The sequence below is a fragment of the Bufo bufo genome, chromosome 2 (genome assembly GCF_905171765.1).
Source record: "Bufo bufo chromosome 2, aBufBuf1.1, whole genome shotgun sequence".
Classification (NCBI taxonomy): Eukaryota; Metazoa; Chordata; class Amphibia; order Anura; family Bufonidae; genus Bufo; species Bufo bufo.
The window spans coordinates 373,031,946-373,055,570 of record NC_053390.1 but is presented as its reverse complement, the minus strand read 5'-3'; the positions used below and the strand labels follow the sequence as shown (position 1 = coordinate 373,055,570).

Genomic DNA, 23,625 nt, shown 5'->3' with positions numbered 1-23,625 from the left:
CCTATTGGTGTGTTCTTGAATAAGCTTTTTAGGGTAACCGCGTGTCTGGAATTTCTGGCCCATCTCTTTTAGTCTAACATCAACTAGTGCTGGATCTTGTACAATTTTCTTCACACGAAGGAGTTGACTAAAGGGGAGTGACCTAAGCATGGGTTTTGGATGGTGGCTTTCGTAACGCAACAGTGTGTTTTTGTCGGTTGGTTTTACATATAGGTCGGTTATTAGCTTGTCATTTTGGATGCTAACCTGGGTATCTAAAAATTGTATTGTGGATTCAGAGTGGGAGAGTGTAAATTTCACACTGGGATCAATAGTATTAAGGAAAACGTGGAAGGCGATGAGGTCCTCCGTGGCGCCGACCCAAATCAGGAAAATGTCGTCGATGTATCGCCACCACCCCAGCACATGGCTGAAGTGGTGGCACACATAGACGACAGACTCCTCAAGATGGGACATGTAAAGATTTGCGTAAGTCGGCGCCACGTTGGACCCCATCGCGGTACCACGCAATTGTAGGAAAAAGTCATCCTGAAATAGGAAATAATTCCTGGTCAGGATGAACCTGAGAAGGGAACTTAAGAACTGTTGACAGTCAGTACTGTATTGTGTCTTTTCTAGTGTCTGTTCGATAACTCGTGTACCTAACTCATGTTCTATAGAGGTATAGAGGCTTACCACATCGAATGAAGCCAATATTGCCCCCTCTGGTATGGACAGATCTGCAATTTTGGTTAAAAAGTCATTGGTATCTCTGATATGGGAACATGATGCTGTTGCATAAGGACGCAAGATTTTGTCAAGGAAAATAGCTACCTTACAAAACAATGAGTCCACGCCCGAGACGATGGGGCGTCCCGGGGGTGGAGTCAGGGATTTGTGTATTTTCGGTAAAGTATATAAAATGGGCGTTGTCGGCTTGTCACAATATAGAAATGAAAAAATATTGTCATCAATTATACCTTTTTCTTTTGCTCTAATCAAGATATCCTTTAATTCTCTTAGCAGCACAAACTTCGGATCATTATAGATTCTCTCATAAACCTTAGTATCAGCCAATTGCTCTCTAATTTCGGCCACATAGGATCCGGTGTCCATGACCACAACCCCACCACCTTTGTCAGCGGACTTGATGGTGAGGCTGTGGTCCGAAGCCAGATCTCTAATCTGCAAAGTAAAAAACGTGGCAAATGGATACGAGACCTGAATGATTACGCAACAGGATTTATTTACAATTGGCAAGGAGACCAAAGGAGAAATCGCAGGATGCCGGGAGAGAAATATGGTCCTATCTCTCCATCTAGGAATAGAAAGTCACAGGGACACTCTGCTCGGGACATTGCTACAAATTCACAATTGGATACCATGCCCCCTGTTCCTTTTTTAGGGGCAACCCCCGAGTCAACAGGACTCGCAGAGGGGGGAGGAGACAACACAAACAGAAGAAAAGGGAAAAATGTGCAGCCCCAACAGGGCAGGACTTTAAGACGCAAGATTTAGGGCATGACACAGTGGTAAATATTTCTTCGGCACAATTGAGTGCTGCACAATTGTCCTTGTTAAACAAAGGTCTATCATTCTGCCCTGTAAATGCCACCAAATGGTTTGATTTAGAAATGGATCTGCAGAGATTCATACGTAATATTAAGTTGAAGGTATTTTTTGCGAAGCAGGATGCTAGACCTTTGTCTGAGAATACAGGTATCAGCGAATTGAATTTGAAAAATTTGGGGTTATTTCTTAAAAGTGACTTTACTCCTGTTATTGACCACCCTGCCATTGAGGCTTTTGGTCTCGCGGTCAAACGCGACATCGAAGGCCTCAAACGGGATACACTTCAGTACCCATTGAAATTTGCCAATATCACTTCAGCAGAAATTTCGGCGCTTAGAGATCTGGCTTCGGACCACAGCCTCACCATCAAGTCCGCTGACAAAGGTGGTGGGGTTGTGGTCATGGACACCGGATCCTATGTGGCCGAAATTAGAGAGCAATTGGCTGATACTAAGGTTTATGAGAGAATCTATAATGATCCGAAGTTTGTGCTGCTAAGAGAATTAAAGGATATCTTGATTAGAGCAAAAGAAAAAGGTATAATTGATGACAATATTTTTTCATTTCTATATTGTGACAAGCCGACAACGCCCATTTTATATACTTTACCGAAAATACACAAATCCCTGACTCCACCCCCGGGACGCCCCATCGTCTCGGGCGTGGACTCATTGTTTTGTAAGGTAGCTATTTTCCTTGACAAAATCTTGCGTCCTTATGCAACAGCATCATGTTCCCATATCAGAGATACCAATGACTTTTTAACCAAAATTGCAGATCTGTCCATACCAGAGGGGGCAATATTGGCTTCATTCGATGTGGTAAGCCTCTATACCTCTATAGAACATGAGTTAGGTATACGAGTTATCGAACAGACACTAGAAAAGACACAATACAGTACTGACTGTCAACAGTTCTTAAGTTCCCTTCTCAGGTTCATCCTGACCAGGAATTATTTCCTATTTCAGGATGACTTTTTCCTACAATTGCGTGGTACCGCGATGGGGTCCAACGTGGCGCCGACTTACGCAAATCTTTACATGTCCCATCTTGAGGAGTCTGTCGTCTATGTGTGCCACCACTTCAGCCATGTGCTGGGGTGGTGGCGATACATCGACGACATTTTCCTGATTTGGGTCGGCGCCACGGAGGACCTCATCGCCTTCCACGTTTTCCTTAATACTATTGATCCCAGTGTGAAATTTACACTCTCCCACTCTGAATCCACAATACAATTTTTAGATACCCAGGTTAGCATCCAAAATGACAAGCTAATAACCGACCTATATGTAAAACCAACCGACAAAAACACACTGTTGCGTTACGAAAGCCACCATCCAAAACCCATGCTTAGGTCACTCCCCTTTAGTCAACTCCTTCGTGTGAAGAAAATTGTACAAGATCCAGCACTAGTTGATGTTAGACTAAAAGAGATGGGCCAGAAATTCCAGACACGCGGTTACCCTAAAAAGCTTATTCAAGAACACACCAATAGGGTGAAACCCCTTACTAAAGAGACTATTAAGGCGGGACTAGGTGATCCTAAACGATCACAGCCCCGGATCCCGTTTGTCTCTGAGTATAATACTAATAGTACGACTATTGCGGCAATTATCAGAAAACACTGGCGCATTCTGGCCAGTAACTTTGAACATATTGAGGAATTTAAGGCCCTACCTCTTTGCTCCTATCGACGCAGTCGCAATCTAGGCGACAGACTGGTTAAATCAGATATTGGCACATCCAGGGAGACATGCGAGTCTTACTTTGGGTCCACCAGGAAGGGTTGCTACCCATGCTATAATTGCATTAACTGCAAGCTGATGCTGAAAGGTGATACATTTCCCCATCCAATTTCAGGACAGAATGTGAAAATCAGACAGTACCTAACATGTGACTCGTCCTATGTTATTTACTTGCTGATTTGCCCTTGTAACCTTCTATACATTGGGGAGACTACTTGGGACGTCAAAACCCGTCTCAACCAACATCGCTATTCCATTCGGAAACAAAAAATGGATCTCCCAGTGTCAAAACATTTTGCTGATGCCAAACACACACAAAATGACCTAAGATTTAGAATCCTGGAACAAATAACCCCTTCCAGACGTGGGGGTGATCGTGTCAAACTTTTAAAAAAACGTGAACTATACTGGATCTATACTTTGGGCACCCTGAAACCCCAGGGCTTAAATGTGGAGTTCAGGATAGTCTGACTGCTGACTATGCATGTCCTTTCTTTTTCTGATTACGTTTATGGAAAATAACATGTGCTATCTATCTAATTGGTTTTCTCCTTATCTCCTCTGTTTTATACAGGATCTTATTATGACTTCATACTATGAATGGTAGTTGGGGTGAAGACTGGAGGAACTGTGTCGGCGATCCTCATTTATATGCTTGTACTTATCTGCGATGCTGAATGGTGAAGTGATTGTCCCCGTCTGTCTGCTGTGGCTCTAGCCCCTGTAAGTGGGACTGGGGTCACACCACACGGACGGTTGGATAATCCTGCTGTTATCCTTATTTTTTTATAAATTTTTCATATATCTTTGTTATTGCAAGTTTACCGATGCATTGGATCCTTGCGCTCTTGCAGTCTGTTATGACTGATCCTTGATTTGGATCGGCTACTACATGGCACAGGCACGAGCGCTTTGGAGCGGATGCGCCGATATATCTGGACGATGGGGTGGAGTTGGTATGAGAACCACGCCCCCCTGTCAAGACGGATGTCCTGACGGTGACCGGCATTGAACCGCCGGCCCCCGATCTATGGATCGGCTTCTCTGCTGAAAATGCGGTATATATCTTATCAACTAGTACTCTGTGAAGCTGGATGGGCGTTAACGCCTGGTGGCGCATGCGCCCTCACTCCATTTTTTCCATTGTGGCCATCTTTGTTATGGCCAGCGACGTCACTCAGTTTTGATACAAGTCTCGCGATAATATGCGGCGCGGCGCATGCGCAGCTGCTGTTTCCGGACGCCAGCAGTCTCCACCATGGTGCTTCAGCCTCTTACCCATTCAAAGGTTTTTAAGTAATTTCTTTAATTTATTCACATATTTGTTCACTTCTGCAATAATCACTGATTATGTAAGATTGGGGCATATTGTACACAGTATGAATTACACTATGAATTTTTATGTATGCGCCTATTCGCCACTATATGTACACTAGTTGTATGGATGAATTATACTCTTTATATGACTGTAAATTTTTATATTCATCTTATTTATGTTTATGACCATTGGAATTGATTTGTAATCATGTTAATCACTGCCACTATTTATGTATGCCATCATGCACATGTTACTCAGCTGGACAAAGGCTCCATAGAGAGAGCTGAAACGTTGCTGCTGGTTGGGTGAATAAACCTTCCACCTTTTTCACAAACTTGGAGTGCTGCCTTCGTTTTTGCTGTATGTCTACAATCTGGACCTTGGTCACAGGTCTTATAAGGAGGACTTTTTGCACCCACATTTATTTTTTTGAGTGCTGCTTCTTTTCTTTTCTCTTCTATATATATATATATATATATATATATATTTAGTATTTATTTTGCTGGTTTTATTTCTCTACCCAAAAAAAATGTAACATAATTATATGTACCCCCCTGAAAACAAGCTCTAATACTGCCACGTTGAGAGATGGCATTCGGTATGCACAATGAGAAAACTGATTATAAGAAAGTTGTGAGAACAGTATTTTAAGTGCATTCAAATTGTATGGTTTTGTATTCTAAAAAGAAATGATATCCGATAAATTGGATATGCCTTAGCTTGCACAGTGAGAGCAGTTATCTTGTCTTTTCAGTTGCAGTCCTGTTTTTTGAATAAATTATTTTTTATTCGTAGATGTACGTTTTTGTATGTTACTTGTACTTGTTTTTTTAACTTGTATATTTATTAACAGATTTCAAGCAAACATTCTGATGATACATCTTCCAGTGGACTAGGGTCTCCAGAGAAAGAGTTAAATACTTCAAAGGAAGAAAGCGAGCACCTTTCTGGCAATGATGTATGTTATAATGGAGCTAGCATGACAAAGTACACCTTCTTTCACTAGTATCAAGCAAAAATTCCACTACGCAGTCTTTAAAAATATGCAGTGCATTTTAAGAAGAAAACTGCCATACTCTTTTTGTCTCGTATATATCAACTCTCCAGAACCCTTTCTACGAGCTGGAGTGGAGAGCCACTAACAAAGCTGCTTCATATTTGACTACTCCTGCCTGTCCATGTATAATGACATGTTTGCTTTCCCCCAGCTGATTGCCATGGTTTTCTGAAACTGTTCATAAGACAACGTTTTGAAGGTCATTTGCTATGCAGCGACTGGCCATAGATGATAGGCTCATATATAAGCCCTGTGAAGTACATCATGCCAGTCAGTGCTTTTGAAAGTGCTGCAAGAAGACTAAGGCTACTTTCACACTTGCGTTCGGAGCGTATCCGTCTGGTATCTGTACAGACGGATCCGCTCCTATAATGCAAACGCTTGCATCCGTTCAGAACGGATCAGTCTGCATAACAGTTTTTTTTCAGATCTGATTTTTCACTTAGAATATACTGTCGGATCTGAGTTTTCACTAACACAGAGGCGTTCCCATGGTGATGGGGACGCTTCAAGTTAGAATATACTAAAAGAACTGTGTACATGACTGGCAGGTGCTGCCAGGCAGCAGGGGGAAGACCCCCCCCCCCCTCCCTCCCCTCTATTTAACTCATTGGTGGCCAGTGCGGCCGGCCTCCCTCCCTTGTATTTAACTCATTGGTGGCCAGTGCGGCCTCCCTCCCCTGTATTTAACTAATTGGTGGCCAGTACGGCCCCCCCTCCCTCCCCCCTAATTAAAATGACCAACCCCCCATCATTGGTGGCAGCGGAGAGTTCCGATCGGAGTCCCAGTTTAATTGCTACTGCAGTCCTGGCTGTCATGGTTACTTAGCAATTTTAGAAGCATTATACTTACCTGCGATGTCTGTGACCGGCCGGGCGCTCCTCCTACTGGTAAGTGAAAGGTCTGTGCTATAAGCAATGCGCCGCACAGACCTTTCACTTACCAGTGAAAGGGAGGGAAGGGGGGCCGGCCGCACTGGCCACCAATGAGTTAAATGCAAGGGAGGGAGGGCCGGCCGCACAGGCCACCAATGAGTTAAATACAGGGGAGGGAGGGGAGCCCGGCCGCACTGGCCACCAATGAGTTAAATACGGGGGGGGGGGGGGGTCTGCTGGCAGCAGGGGGCAGTCATGTACACAGTTCTTTTAGTATATTCTAACTTGAAGCGTCCCCATCACCATGGGAAGGCCTCTGTGTTAGAATATACTGTCGGATCTGAGTTTCACCATCTAACTCAAATCCGATGGTATATTCTAACATAGAGGCGTTCCCATGGTGATGGGGACGCTTCAAGTTAAAATATACCATCGGATTGGAGAAAACTCAGATTTGATGGTATATTAATAGGGACTCCTGACTTAAACATAGAAAGTCAATGGGGGACGGATCCGTTTGCAATTGCACCATATTGTCCGCCTTCTGAGCGGAACGGTGCCAAACTGATACATTCTGAGCGGATCCGCATCCACTCAGAATGCATTGGGGCTGTACGGATCCGTTCGGGGCCGCTTGTGAGAGCCTTCAAGCCTGAGAGCCTTCAAGCGGAACTTACAAGCGGAACCCCGAACGCAAGTGTGGAAGTAGCCTAAAACATGGCAATCCTCTGTTACTTCTGTTGACCTTCATCCACCACAAATCAATGGCGCGGAGGGAATTATCATAGATTTACTGCCATAAAATAAGTTGCAACCCATATTTGTAATTTTTCCTCTCTGCTCTACAAAAATGATTAGGGCTTAGTGACAGGGTAGCTGGCATATGTGATCAGCCCCCGATCACAACATAAAAAAAAAACCACTTACCTCTCCTGCTCCTGGACGCCGCCGCTCCTTGCATCACGATCCTCTTCCTCCTCTATCTGCTGTGCTGTGAACTGGGGGCGCACAGCTTGAGGTCACAGCGCACAGCCGAGGACCTGGAAGCGGTGAGTACAAAGCCTTCACCGCTTCCTGGTCCTCTGGTACTAATGAGAGCTTCCATAATGGAAGTGCTTCGTTAGTATTCGCCCCATAAGACGCAGGGGCATTTTTCCCCCACTTTTTGCGTCTTATGGGGCGACAAATACAGTAAGTGATTCTTCCTGTTAACAACTGTTCTTTTTATCCTTTTTGTCAGGCTCTACTTGCTCCTCCTGTTGTAGTCAAAGGTAAAAGAGGCAGAAAAAGAAAGGTAAGCACCTGTATATAAATGTTTGCATATAGGCTAATAGCAGAAAACTACTGTTACATATGGTTCCCAGCCAGAGCCTCAGTCTGACCACACAAATATTTTGTATATACTGATATTATTCAGTGAGATTCACCCATTGAGTGATATCAGTTTGACCAGAAGCTATTTGGTCATTGTGTCCCTTGTTAGAAAGGTAGGAAGGGCACATTGTAAAAGCAGGTTGGAGTCAATGGTGGGGGCTGGGACACAGGAACATGTATGCTATGTGAAACTGGGGGACTCGCTCTCTTTCTGCAACCCCCTGGACCAACAGCACTTCAGGAGCAAGCTAAGTTATATGTGTGCTTATGTGTGTATAATATCCTAGTAGACTTTATACAGTGGGATGCGAAAGTTTGGGCAACCTTGTTAATTGTCATGATTTTCCTGTATAAATCGTTGGTTGTTACGATAAAAAATGTCAGTTAAATATATCATATAGGAGACACACACAGTGATATTTGATAAGTGAAATGAAGTTTATTGGATTTACAGAAAGTGTGCTATAATTGTTTAAACAAAATTAGGCAGGTGCATAAATTTGGGCACTGTTGTCATTTTATTGATTCCAAAACCTTTAGAACTAATTATTGGAACTCAAATTGGCTTGGTAAGCTCAGGGACCCCTGACCTACAGTAGGTGTTTGTGATATTGTGCTTTTAGCACGACAGCGTCGCGCTGATACTCGGCGACATGGTGCCGAGATCTCGCACTCACTGGAATAGTGACAGCACATCCCAGCAAGCGCGTCATAGAAGCGACGGGAGATCCGACTTGGATTCCCGCCAATTCTACACGTGTGCGGCGTTTGTTATGAATCCTGAGGGGGAAGTCCCCGCCGGATTTTAAATAAAAATCCGGCATGGGTCCCCACCTCAGGAGCATACCGGGCCCTTAGGTCTGTTATGGGTTGTAAGGAGAGCCCCCCCTACGCCGAGAAAAAACGGCGTAGGGGGTCCCCCTACAATCCATACCAGACCCGTATCCAAAGCACGCTACCCGGCCAGCCAGGAAGGGAGTGGGGACGAGCGAGCGCCCCCCCCCCCCCCCCCCCCCCCCTCCTGAGCCGTACCAGGCTGCATGCCCTCAACATGGGGGGGTTGGGTGCTCTGGGGCAGGGGGCGCACTGCGGCCCCCCCACCTCAGAGCACCCTGTCCCCATGTTGATGAGGACAGGGCCCCTTCCCGACAACCCTGGCCGTTGGTTGTCGGGGTATGCGGGCGGGAGGCTTATCGGAATCTGGGAGCCCCCTTTAATAAGGGGGCCCCCAGATACCGGCCCCCCACCCTAAGTGAATGAGTATGGGGTACATCGTACCCCTACCCATTCACCTGCAAGAAAAGTGGTAAAAACACAAATAAACCACACAGTGTATTAAAATATTTTATTTTTCTGCTCCGGAGGCCGCCCCCTGTCTTCTTTATTAGCTCTTTTACCAGGGGGGGCTCTTCTTCTTCCGCTATCCCGACGGGTCTTCTCCGCTATCCGGGGGGTCTTCTCAACTCTCCGGGGTTCTCCTTCTGTCTTCGCCGCTCTCCGTTGTTGACTCGGCGCACCCCGGTTCTTCGTCTCGCGAGATCTCGGATTTTAAATAAAAATTTAGCGAGACGAAGAACCGGGGTGCGCCGAGTCAACAACGGAGAGCGGCGAAGACAGAAGGAGAACCCCGGTTCTTCGTCTCGCTAAATTTTTATTTAAAATCCGAGATCTCGCGAGACGAAGAACCGGGGTGCGCCGAGTCAACAACTGAGAGCTGTGGGTGTCTCCTATATGATATATTTAACTGACATTTTTTATCGTAACAACCAACGATTTATACAGGAAAATCATGACGATTAACAAGGTTGCCCAAACCTTCGCATCCCACTGTATGTGTACATATAGATATTTGTGTGCAAATGTTTTCCATTATACATATGTGTAGATTATATAGGCTCTATATGTACATGTAAATTAGGTAGAAGTGTAGATCTAGTAGACAGTATATTGGTGGACTCTGGATATACTGTATATACATACACATTATTAGCCACATTTGCTTACTATCCAGGGAGGGCAGGAACGGAGGCAGCTTGTGTGGTGGTTGTGTATCTGTATCTGCTTGTAATGTCCATTGCTTTGTCATCTCTAGGTTATCAGTAAACTAGTTTTATATAGAAGTATCTGTGAGGGTTATGTTACTCCTGGGGTGTATGAAGGACTATAATGCACAGAATAAGCGGGTTATATAAAAAAAGACAACAGTCTAGGAACAGAATACGGAGATGGATATAAATCTCCCTTTATCAACTACATATAGCCATAGAACATTCATAGGATGTGGTGTTCATGTTACTTGCTAGGATCTTCATCTCTGGGGGCAGTTGAAGCTGTCCTTTTTGACAGTTTACTTTGTTTACCAGGATTTATTAACTATTCAGTTTGCTGGATGTGCCATAAATGTCTGACTGATGCAGGTTTCAACACCGAGAGCTCTCCAGTAATTTTTGAGAGGGTTCTGAAAATGGCAGTTTTACTATTTTTGTAAATCCTATAGAAGTGAGTAGAGAGCCACACATCTGTGTCCCACTAGATGGAGCTCCATTCCCAAGATAATTGGTACCCACATCTATCAGACAGTTATGGCATATCCTGTGGATATTCCATAGAGGACAAAGTTGCATGTAACTCTTTAGGCAGTATGCCCCGTGTGTCCAAGGTGTCTCAAATCTCTAATAAAAATTCTTCTAAAAATCTATATTCAATTATCTTTTAATTCCACCAATATATTTTACATAGTTTCACACTGAAATCATGTAATGTAGAATGTGTTTTAACTGACTTGTAATCTGCAAAATATAATTCAATTTTAGGTGGATATTTTGGCAGAGGCAGAGCGAAATGCAGCTGCCTCTCCACAGACACCGCCCAAGCCTAGCCCAAAGCGTGGTAGACCACGTAAGTTGGGTATGACTTTTTTTTTTTCAATTTTTTTTTTTATTAAGGTCTTTTGTACAGTAGCTCAATTGTCATAAAATGAGCCAATAGCGACCCATCTAAATTTTTTTTTTCTTTTCAGTGCTCTTTGCAACAAGACCGCATTTATCACGTACAATCTAGTGTTATTCTCACTATGGGGTACTTGGCGTGAAAAGCTTAAGAAGCCCTGTTCTAGAAGTTGCAACTGAGTACCGCCAAGGAAGTGATCAGTGATAAATGTTATAGTGTGCCTCCAGTTACAAACGTTTTCTCATTAATGAGCGCAGTCACATGACCATATGTGTTTTGCGGTCCTCAAAACGCAGATCTGCAAAAATATGACTGATGTCCATGTTGCATCCGTGTGTTTTTTTTGTTTTTCAGAATCATTGTAACCATACCTATTCTTGATTGCAAAAATGGACAAAAGTAGGACATGTTCTATATTTTTTGCCGGGCTGCAGACCTGACATATGGATGCGGATTGCACACGGGACATGCGGCCCCATTGAAATAAATTGGTCCGCATTAAATCCACAGCAAAAATATGGTTGTGTGCATGGGGCCTTGACTCCTGTTTGTATTCTTTTCCCATCCTGTAGCCCATCAGACCAGGAATCTGCAGTGTGCTATTCGTTCACTGTGGAATCGCTATCAAGGGCTTACCGCCTCCAGCACTGCCAGACCCTGGAGACTCAATCACCAGTTGGAGGGGAGGGATGTGTCCTCTCTGCACGTGGGAGCAAGAGAGAGAGAGCGCAACAGACCATGCCATCGTCACAGTAATAAGAAGTATCTCCCAAGGATTGAGAACTATCTCTCTAGAGCCACCTTTTGGAAGTGGTCCCCTATGGATCAAAATCCAACTTTCTAGCAAGCCTTGAAAATGACAAGGGAATATAGCCAAGCCAGATATCCATAGACAGCTTTTTTGGGATGCTTTCTACATCATCAGTACTGAGTAGGATTCTGGCTGGGTACGATGCCTTGGATGCAGCTTTGGCTGAGTACTGGCTCTTCCTTAAAGAGACGCTCAGAGACCTCAGATGAGACCCACCCAATATCAGACCTCAGATAAGACCCCCATATTAGACCAGACTTCCAGCGTCGGGTCACAGTGCGCTCTGTACGTCCTGACCCTGTAGGCAGCCAGGACACAGAAGCGCAGGCCCTGAGAAGAGCAAGCAGGGAGGAGGGGTAACTACAGTGCTTCACTCCCCGCCTCCTGCATACTAGTGAGCTTTTCCATAATGGAAGCGCTCACTAGTATTCCCTTTATAAGACGCACTGCATCTTATAAAGGGAAATATACAGCACCACTGGCAAGGGGGGGCGCAACTAGCTTAGAGGCCCGGTCACAACTGTGACCCCTATAGGGAGATGGTTCTCTTTCTTTGGGAGATACCTCTTTGCATATTATTTTTCCATGGGGTATTGCCAATAAGTCTCCATACCATAGAGCACTTCCAGTAAGTCTCCATAGAGGATTGGTCTTCATACATCTATTAGATTGTAACTGCATTCCAGCTACTGAACTAACAATCTTGTACTGTGAAGATTGCATGCTCTGTTTCTCTATCTCTGTGGACTGCATGTCTTTTATTTAGCAGAAAGGAGCTGATTCTGAAGACTGCAATTATTAGTATATGTCATCATCAGGAAGTGCCCGTCCATGTTTTTTTCCATGATACACATTTTTATATGAATTGAATTGCAGTAAAAAGAAGAGAGAAGTCAACATTGGGGCAAGCATGACATACAGGATGGGCATCAATTGAATTGTCTTTTAATGGAAAACACAGACGTTTTTATTTTTCGGCTGTAATGCTGGAGGTATACTTTAACAAACTAATGCTATTCTCACGTGGCTGTTATAGGCTCTGTTATGAGCTTCTCTAAGCAGTTCCTTCAGACTTGATGCAAAGAATAGCACAGGATGTAACACCAGGCAAAATGACAGACACCAAAGTTGGACCCATGATGGATCGCTATTACTCTTTAAATTGCATTCCACACTACCAAACGTAGAAGAATATATTGCATTAGTTACCTCAGTGACCTCTCTAATGTAGACATTCTCTTTCCCCTTCTCCATTTAGCCCAGACGCCCGTGACGCCATCTCCCAGCCCTGTCTCGACTCTGCAGAGTTTTCCTTCAACAGGTATTGCCACACATTGCACTCAAAAATAATTGTGCCTAGCAAATAGTGCCCCTGGCAGTAATAGTGCAACAAACAGTGTCCTCTGATTGATTGTGCCAGGTGCCCCCCATGGTATTACTGTTCCCAAAAGTCCCACAAGTAGTAGTAATGCTTCTGCATAGTGTGCTCAATAATTATGCCCCTCATAATGCCCCCATAGTCCAGCAGTAGCAAAGTTTATCCCCTATAGTTTATCTGCACCATAGTGCCCCTACCAATAATTTCATTTATAGTGCCCCAGTAGTAATAATGCCCACATAGTGCCTCCATGTTGTAAGAATTCCCCCGATAGTGTCCCAAGTAGTAGTAAATATCACCATAATGCCCTCCGTTGTAATAAACCCATCATAGTGCAACCTAGTAGTAATAAACCCACCATAGTGCCCCGTAGTAGTAATAATGGCAGCCTGTAAAGCCCCCAGTAGTAATAAAGCCCCCTTGGTGCACCTTTCACTTTTGTTTCATGCTATTGTCTGTGATGCAGGACACAGGTTTCTTCCAGCATTCATCCCGAGATGCCTACATACTGGCTTAGGCTGTTACTATGGCATCTTCACACTTGCGCCGACCTCTCAAGGGCTCCAGGCCTATTGGCCAATGAGGATGAATGGCAGGGCAGGAAGACTGGCTCCCATGGCTCACTGCAGTATTCAACTGTGGTGCTGTCCTCAAGATGGCAATACAGTTGAATGAAACATCGCTGCATGCTAGGGCAGTCCATCATAACCCCTTACCCTGCGGTGCATACCATCTGGGGTGCGCATGCCACAGATTGAGAAGCAGTGTTTTAGCATATTGCTAGAATATGGCACAATAAGAAGGCCAATCTCCTGTCCATCCTTTGTGCGGGGAACTGAACTAAGCAAGCCTAAAAGTTAAACAAGGGCTTGGGGCTCCCTCATTCTAAGGATCGTGTGTGTGTGGTGGGTTTCAGCAGTCACCTGTAAGATGGGAACCCCCTTTTAAGTGTTCCAGTTAAACAATGTATATAAGGTAATGGATTGTGTTCTTTATTTTGAATTTTAGCATCCCCAGAAGTTACACAGAAGAAACCTAGGGGGAGACCAAGGATAATAAGGCCACCACATTCACCAGAACCTGAAGTGTAAGAAAGTTCATGCTGTAGTTTTGCTAATTTATTAATCTTTTGCTTTTTTTTTTTTTTTTTTTTTTTTTTTTTCCCCTCCTCCCTCGTCTGTCATTGGGGGACACAGATACATGGCTTATAGGCTAAAATGCAAAAAAAAAAAAAGCACAAATAAGCTTTAGTTTAGCATGGTCAAAACTGCTGACAGACTTGCAGTCAATTTTCACCTTCTCTTCTACTCCCTCACTTCTTAGCAGGGTACATGGATACACTTTGCCTCTAATTCCTGTGAAAAGACCACAACCTCCTATTGTTGAGTAAACAAAGGAGTTGTAAAATATAACCAGAATTTGGGTAGGAAAAAGGGATAAGAGGGAGAGAGGATTACAAAGCGCATGGGGAATTCTCTATTAATTAGAGTCTAAGCGATGAAGTGGTGTGGAATTGGACACTAAGGCTGCACCCTACGTATTAAATTCAACCCAAACAGGTGAACTATGTGTATATTCCTTTTTTTAAAGTTTTATCTTGCTCTATATTCAGAGTGCATATGAAGTGTGGGGGCGCCAAAGAAATGCCAATCCTAGGTATGTTAGTGAAGAATTACATAGTAAAAGATAAAAAAAAACGACATACTTCTGAGTGAGGTAGATACTGATTTTGAGACTGTATATTAACCACTTACTTTACCAGGGAGGGGAGTACGAGATGAACTCCATACACTCGTACCCTCACCTCCCTCGCCGAGATCGCTTGACAGATGTAATGGATTCCTTATCCCAGAGTGGTAAAACAGGGACCTTAGGATGTGGCATCAAAAGGTTGCTGTATTCCAATTAAAATGAGCTTGACGCGTTTCGGGGAAGTAAATAAATCCCCTTCCTCAGGAGCTAGATATACGGTGATCTACTGCCTAGAAACATTGAAACTGTATGAGGACGGGAGATGGAAGTAGCCGTTGCTCATCCCCATACAGTGGAGGTGATTGCTACTCTTCACCACTGTTGATGAGCCTGATAATTGCCTACATAGTCCAGCAGTGTAAATCCGCATTAGGCCTTATTCATTCATTCATCATGCCATATTCATTATTTGGTCAGTGATTGTGAGCCTAAACACAGATCAGGTATAAGAGTAAGATCTGCATCTGTTCTGTACTTAGAGCCGCCCCTGGTTTTGGCTCACAACTGATGGAAAACACTGATGTGTGAATAAGGCATTAAAAGGGTTGTCTCACTTCAGCAAATTGCATTTATCATGTAGAGAAAGTTAATACAAGGCATTGTGATTGTCCATATTGTATTGTGATTGTCCATATTGCCTCCTTAGCTGGCTGGATTAATTTCTCGCCCATATTCATTGGGGGATACAGGAACCGTGGGTATAGCTATGTCCTCTAGGACAGGGCTCGACAAATCCCAGGTCGCCATGGCGACCAGGAATTTAGTCCTGGCGCTTGGGTATTTGTCAGCCCGTTTTCAAAGGTGCCCGGGCGATGGGTGCGGAGCTGCCGTTCTGTCCGGAGGCAGCACCGTTTGAAACAGCTCCTCAGTCTGAGTCAGCTCCGTCACAGCACACAGAGAGTGAGACGCTGGCAGCAGGGAGGGGAGGGACTCGGGAGGAGTGTAATCTGATCCTAGAGTGAAAGCTGCTTCTGCCAGCCCCTCCCCTCCCCGCCCACCAACCAATCAGAGCTGAGGCAATGCAAGCACTAGCAGCTCTGGGTCACTGACACAAGTACAGGAAGTAGTGGGTGGTTTGTGTGCTGGCATACGGTAGGGTACTTCTTTGGCGCACAAAAGACGACCTCAATTGGGGAACGTTTGGTTTAATAGCTGTTTATTGTGCAGTAGACCGTCTACTGCACAACAAACAGCTATTGTAGAATGTGCTCTGCTTTGCGGGTGCCTTAAATTACTGAAGAACAACTGTATCTTAACTCAGTGTTGGATTTATTTACAAATAGGGATATACCTACATTCTAAATACAATTAACGGAATGGGAAAGGGGATTGGAGGGGGTCAGGATCCTTTAGCTAGCTACACCATTCTCTCTCTCTGTCACACATGCCATGGGCTTTTCTCTGTACTCAGAACACTCCTCTCCAGCAGGTCTCAGCGAATCACATTCTTCATTGTAGAGTTCAGGAAGACTTGTCTTGTCCCAGAGGTCACCATTGTTCCTATTTGTAAGCTAGGTTATTGCAGGTAATTACACAGGAAGAAAGTTATATCATATACCCCTGCCATATCCCAGCATGTATGTCCTTGCTGACACAGGTGTGGGCAGTAAATACCAGCAGGGGGTCGGGCTTTCCCCAGGATGCGACAGTCCTGGCAGATCTTCCTTTCATCAGTGTCCTGCCCCAAGAACCCTTTGATGGTCCTCATTTGCATATCAAGCAGACCAGGGCGGATTCAGTTCCAGATATCAAGGAACATCTTTGCATCAACGCTGTATCATAGATGTCAATTTTATCGGTTCCAACATTCCCTGGTCTTGTGCCTATTGGCACACACAATCAAAAAATAAACCACAGAAACTTGATATCTGCATTACTCCAGTCCTGCGAACTTTCCGGCATTGCGGCCTTTCTTCGGAAACAGTTTCTTCGTCAACATGGGCAGGCATAGACAGAACAGGAACCCATTCATTTAACAGTCACACACTATTCATTATGGATATTAATAAATAAATAACAAGTCACCAATATCCCTCATGATAATCACAGGAAAATCTACATATCCTACATTGATATCACATACAGTATATAACATTACACCATGCTAATTGACTCGATCCGTTAATCAGATTGTCATTTAACTACCAACTAGTCTTGCTTGTCAGCTGCCTTATATAACTGGAATATGGGCAAGCCCACTTTAGCACTATGCGACAGTCTGTGCATTGCAAAGGTCCAATCCAGCTGAATTCTACTTCTCACAAGATCTCATACAATAACAATTAAAAATCAAAAGATACATGATAGATGTATATATGTCTAATACAGGTGATTCTAATGTACGTTGTGCTCTATGTTGGTTATTACGCATAAAGTGAAACCTTGGACTTTTACCCATAATGCCGTACTCTGCATGATTTTAAACTAGACATGTGAAAATTCAGGGCTCATTCATGATAATCGAGTACACCATTTGAGTAAATTAATCACCAACCACATGCTACAAATGTCTGTCATACACATTAACAATTTCCAGAAGGCTGAATAATTTTTCTTGTTGGTCATTCTGCCTTCTTACCCCTGTATAATAGGTGCTGCATGAGACCCATTATCTGGCTATTCAAGAAGTTTGAATAGACATGGCCATATCAGACTACGGACAATCAGTTTTTAGAACTTCAGTATGGCTTATATATTGATAGGAACTTCTGCTTCCTTCATTTTCCACTCACTGATTTAATGGTGCAAGTAAGAGGAAACAAGAAAACAAAAAAAATCTCAGCAATATGTTGAATTTATGCAAAACAACCACATGTGTTCTTCTATTGTCCATGGCAGGCCTTCCCCCATGCAGACTTCTAGCTGATGTCTGTGCGCATTTAAATGGGGCACTGTCATCTTGATTCAAATAATGCCACACCTCGCAAAAAATACCAGTCACTCTTTTTTTGTTAAGCAGTGTCTAAGATCTATCAATAACTATGTACAAGATGAACGCTACGAATGTAGTCCAATTGCCACCACAATATTGGGCTGCTGCTATTCCTCCAGGGTCCCAAATTTGGATATGTAATTTTGCCTCATTATGGATCCTGGAAATAAAAATCAAGAGCAGTATCATTATTCTTAGCAGTCAATACCTTTCTACACCTACATGTAACCTCATTAATATGCCTAGGGGCGGTAATCTAACTCCATCCTAGCTGGGGGGCATTTGTAAACCACACAAAAACAAAAAAACAAACAAAAAAAACATGGCTTCTTAGTGTAACTATAATTCTTTCAAACACATTCCCCCATTTGGTACCATACTACACTGGTACCATACTAACTAGAACATGACCAATCTGGTGAACAACTTTGAAGTTTAGTGCCTACCCAAGAAGTAGGTCTGTATATAAAAAAAAAAAAATACAACACCTTGTTAATTTAAAAATATTAACAAGGAAAACAAATGCAAAGGTAGAAAAGAAAAAAAAAATCACATAAAACAAGAAAAAAAATATTCTGCTGGCCTTTAACACATCACTCACAGACAGACACATACTAACACCATCTCCCAACTCAACTTTTGTTCTAGTGTGTGAAAAAAGACATCTTCCTGTGAGGTCCATTGAAAGAGCAAATGCTATTTACACCTAAAACACAAAAAGTCATGGGGGGGTGGGGAGACAAAAAATACATTCACATCACAAAGGTACAGTATACATGACTGTTTTAACCAACAAATGCCTGACTGTTATTTAATTGTTTGCAAACAATTACTAATTATTGAGCTCATGATACCACGTGGTGACTATGAAGACCTTTTTAAATTGATCTAATTCTAGACTAAATGTAGCCAGTACCACTCCACCTAAACCCTGTGAACAAAACAAAAAAACATTAGTGTTTAGCCAGCTTGACTAAGCTGCCTTTAGTGGCTCCTGAAAAAGAAACACAAAGACAATTATTACACACAATTATTATTACAGTCAAATCCTTATTCTCTAAGCCTTGTCCTGTTATCTGTATGGCTAGAATATAAGTCCCATATTCTTCCTAAACTAAGCAGGCATTGCTCACAAAGTTTGCCATATTTTTTATGAAAAATGGTAATGCTATTTGGGACCAACTGCATACCAGCCAAAATGGAAGATTAGCCCAGGGTGCAAACATTGGTATGCTCGTCCCCCATGGCTGTTGGCTATTCGGATGGTGGGGGCCATTGTTATCTGTAATCTCCTCCTTTTGCCCCTCAGCATTTCCTGACTCCCCAAGGCTGTTATCCATTACATCAGGCTCCTGTGGTATGCTTTCCTTGCCCTGGGTGGATATACTTTTATCATCCGGTATCAGGCTGAAAATATCGGGGGTTCTACAAAATCTCTGAATGTGCCCTGGTCTGTGACATTTGTAACACCTGATGAATTTCTTCCTTCTTGTACCTCTGTTCACTACTGATATATCTGCATCTGATCTATAACCATCACTGGATTCTTCACACCAGTCTCTAAGTATATTGATAAAGCTCTGGTATGAATTGGCATTTCTGAGGGCAATCCTATTAGGATAGTTCACATAACATATATTGGCCATTGAGTATATGAAGCCTGAATCATCAGCAGACATATCAGGACAGTTATACACACTTCTGTACAGTGAAAGATATTGGTTACAGAACAATATAGGGTCATCTCCTCTTCTAAATCTCATTCTTTGTAACGCATTTATCCCTCTATCATCACGACTCTTTAACACACGCTGCAGTTCTTTCATCCTTCCCTCTGCATCTAAGTTGTCATTCTCATATGCAGATACCTGGGCTGCTAGAGGTGCTGGTACCCAAGCCCTTAGAAGAGAGCATGCATCTTTATCACTCAAAGTGTATTTCTGTACAATAGCCTCAAATTTATTAGACAAGCACACGGGTGACTCCAGTGTATTAAACTCACCCAGAATCTGGCACAATGTAAGTTTTTCATTAATTGTGAGTACACTAGTGCCCTCCCCTAAATATCCAGAAGCATTTGCTATTGCCACCTCATTGGATGTATTCACATCAGTGACAATACAGATATTGGCTGATGGACACTTTTTCTTCCGTTCATTGAGGGATAATATCCATTGCTCCTTTCTAAGTAGCTGTGAGTTTGCATCTTCCAATTTCCTCTCCAAAGACATTACCAATTCCTCCATATGAGATACTTTTAGTTGCAATGAACCAACAAGCCTACTCTTCATATCAAAGTTTGCATTGCATTGTTTCAATTGTTCTTGCAGCTCACAATTTCTTTCGGATAAATTGCACACAGTAGCCCTCAAGTCATCCATTTCAACACTGGAGGCAGTTGCAATGCTACTAAGATTATCTCCAATTTTCTCTATCTGCTCTCCAAGATGACTCCTTTCTGCTCTCCATTGCTCCCCCATTTGCTCAGAAATTTCTGTGATTCTGAGCAATACCGCAATTTCGTTAGCCAATTTCTGTTTGTTACCTTTCTTAAGACAAAGAACCAAACTTTTCAGTGTTCCCACAATGTCTTTACCTACATGCACACACTTAGTCTGAACTCAAGTCAAGATTCCAAACAAGCACAAATTGTTCCTCTACAGAGAATCCACACTTTCCTCTGCTTTAGCGCTCATTAACATACAGCATTCAATACTTTTTCCACTATTACAACTCCACATACACTCAAGGACAACAAACAATTAGAACTTTTGCATATCCAATGAATAACTCACCACACTTTCAATCCTTCTACGAAGTCCAAGATCCAGCTGACTTCACCATGGAATCTGTGCAAAAGGTCTGGTCTGTTCTTTCAGCAATTTGAATTAGAGCAATTCCGTCTTATAGGTTCTATGTGGATTTAGGAATTTCCACACTCTTTCTGGGGTGCCAAATGTAGAATGTGCTCTGCTTTGCGGGTGCCTTAAATTACTGAAGAACAACTGTATCTTAACTCAGTGTTGGATTTATTTACAAATAGGGATATACCTACATTCTAAATACAATTAACGGAATGGGAAAGGGGATTGGAGGGGGTCAGGATCCTTTAGCTAGCTACACCATTCTCTCTCTCTGTCACACATGCCATGGGCTTTTCTCTGTACTCAGAACACTCCTCTCCAGCAGGTCTCAGCGAATCACATTCTTCATTGTAGAGTTCAGGAAGACTTGTCTTGTCCCAGAGGTCACCATTGTTCCTATTTGTAAGCTAGGTTATTGCAGGTAATTACACAGGAAGAAAGTTATATCATATACCCCTGCCATATCCCAGCATGTATGTCCTTGCTGACACAGGTGTGGGCAGTAAATACCAGCAGGGGGTCGGGCTTTCCCCAGGATGCGACAGTCCTGGCAGATCTTCCTTTCATCAGTGTCCTGCCCCAAGAACCCTTTGATGGTCCTCATTTGCATATCAAGCAGACCAGGGCGGATTCAGTTCCAGATATCAAGGAACATCTTTGCATCAACGCTGTATCATAGATGTCAATTTTATCGGTTCCAACAGCTATTAAACCAAACGTTCCCCAATTGAGGTAGTCTTTTGTGCGCCAAAGAAGTACCCTACCGTGTGCCAGCACACAAACCACCCACTACTTCCTCCACAGTCCCTAGGAGTTTTTGGCAACTCCATCCAAAGGGACCGAACGGGTACTGGCGGCACCGACCCCCCCCCCAGGATCGACGCAAAAAGCCGTCCTTTCGGGCACAGACCTCCTGGCGTCCCAGACCTCAGCAAAACGCTTACCTCCACGTTCCCATTGTGCAGAGTCACCAGCGCTTCCTGAGGTTTGCAAAAGGAAACCATCATTACTAGTTTGTCGCCCTACCGTTCGGGCTGGCAACTGCGCCTTGGGTCTTCACAAAGATTCTGGCCCTACTTCGTTCCAGAGGCATCTTTCTCATGCCTTATCTGGACGACATCCTCATCAAGGCCCCCTATTTCGCTCAGGCGTCGAGCAGCGTACGAATTACGCTGGAAGCCCTTGCCCCTTTCGGGTGGCTGGTCAATGTGCAGAAGTCATCTCTGACACCCTCCAGACAATTGGCCTTTCGGCATGCTTCTGGACACGAAGCAGCAAAGGTTTGCCTTCCCCCGGACAAGCGACTAGCCTTACACTGCGCAGTTAGGGTTCTTCTCTACTGCAGACTTTGTCTCTGCATGAGGACGTTAGGGAAAATGGTCGCCTGTTATGAGGCGATCCCCTTTGCCCAGTTCCACTCTCGCACATTCCAGAGAGGGATTCTGTCTTCCTGGGACAGATCTTCCGAGAGCCTGGACTGTCCCATCCGCCTCTTTCCTCAGGTGAGGTCGTCCCTTTATTGGTGGCTGTCGGTTCCAGTTTCGGGAAGGTCCTTCCGATATCCCGTACGGTTGTTAACACTGACGCCAGTCTCCTGGGTTGGGGGGGGGGGGGAAGAGTTCTCCCTCCCAGGACAGTCCAGGGCACATGGTCTCGGTCGGAGTCCAAACTCCCGATCAATGTCCTGGAACTCAGGGCGATTCTTCTATCCCTCCGGCATTGGACCCACCTCCTGAAGGGTCACCCTGTCAGAGTCCAGTCGGACAATGCCACGGCGGTGGCGTACATCAACCATCAGTGGAGAACTCACAGCCTCGCGGCGATGCAGGAATCTGCCAAGATCTTACGGTGGGTGGAGACCCATGTACCGGCAATTTCAGCAATCTACATCCCCGGTGTGGAGAGCTGAACTGCGGACTTCCTCAGCAGGACCATGATAGAACGGGGCGAGTGGTCCCTCCACCCGGAGGTATTCGAGACGATCTGTCTACGTTGGGGTCGCACCGACGTGGATTTGATGGCCTCACGAATCGGAAACTTCCCATCTTCCTATCCTGAGCAAGGGATCCGGAAGCTTGCGGCGTGGACGACCTGATCTCCTCCTGGCAAGGATTCTGCCTCCTTTACGCGTTTCCCCTCCTACCCAGGGTTCTACGGAAAATCAGGGTGGAGGGAATTCCGGCGATTCTAGTCGCCCCGTCGCGCGTGGTACGCCGACCTTGTTCTCCTTCTAGGAGACGTCGCTTGGTTACTACCTCTCAGAGACGACCTTCTTTCGCAGGGACCCGTCTTCCATCAGCATTTAAGATCTCTTTGTTTGACGCCGTGGCCATTGAGACCACCATTCTAACGCGCAGAGGGTTTTCGGCGGATGTCGTCCGCACTATGATTCAGGCCAGGAAGCCTGCGTCGTCCAGGATCTATTACAGGACCTGGAGGTCCTTCCTGGCTTTCTGTGAAAGCAGAAGTATTCCACCACTTTGTTTTTCTCTCCCCACGGTCCTGTCCTTTCTTCAACCAGGATTGGACCTTGGTCTAGCCCTTAGTTCCTTGAAGGGTCTGGTATCGGCGCTTTCTATCCTTTTCCAGCGCCCTCTGGGACTCTGTGGCCTGTAAGGACTTTTCTTCAGGGTGTGGCGCATACGGTTCACCCCCACCGTCCTCCTTTACCATCTTGGGACCTGAATTTAGTTCTCTCAGCGCTCCAGACTTTTCCCTTTGAGCCATTGCGGGAGATTTCTCTCAGACTCCTGTCCTGGAAGGTGGTTTTCCTCATAGCCATCACTTCCATCAGACGGGTGTCCGAGTTGGCGGCGCTCTCCTTCAGATAACCCTTCCTGGTTCTCCATAAGCACAAAGCAGTTCTCCGGCCCGTTCCTTCCTTTCTTCCGAAGGTAGTCTCTAACTTCCATATTAACCAGGAAATTGTCCTTCCCTCACTGTGTCCATCTCCGTTGCACCATTTGGACGTGATCAGAGCTCTGAAGATCTATTTGGCAGCCTCCGGTCCCGGCGTAC

The 23,625-nt window shown here is 44.4% G+C and overlaps 1 protein-coding gene across 2 annotated transcripts in view; it reads left to right on the top strand.

The window, feature by feature from the left end:
• PSIP1 (PC4 and SFRS1 interacting protein 1) overlaps nt 1-23,625 on the top strand; it is a 125,416-nt gene that overhangs the window by 51,637 nt on the left and 50,154 nt on the right. The window contains exons 6-10 of one of the 2 annotated variants that reach the window (XM_040417172.1): nt 5,468-5,572; nt 7,788-7,841; nt 10,735-10,819; nt 12,940-13,002; nt 14,068-14,146. In XM_040417172.1, coding sequence (XP_040273106.1) covers nt 5,468-5,572; nt 7,788-7,841; nt 10,735-10,819; nt 12,940-13,002; nt 14,068-14,146 — 386 coding nt within the window. Of the gene's footprint in view, nt 1-5,467; nt 5,573-7,787; nt 7,842-10,734; nt 10,829-12,939; nt 13,003-14,067; nt 14,147-23,625 lie in introns of both variants that reach the window. The other variant, XM_040417171.1, reaches the window with a different exon arrangement.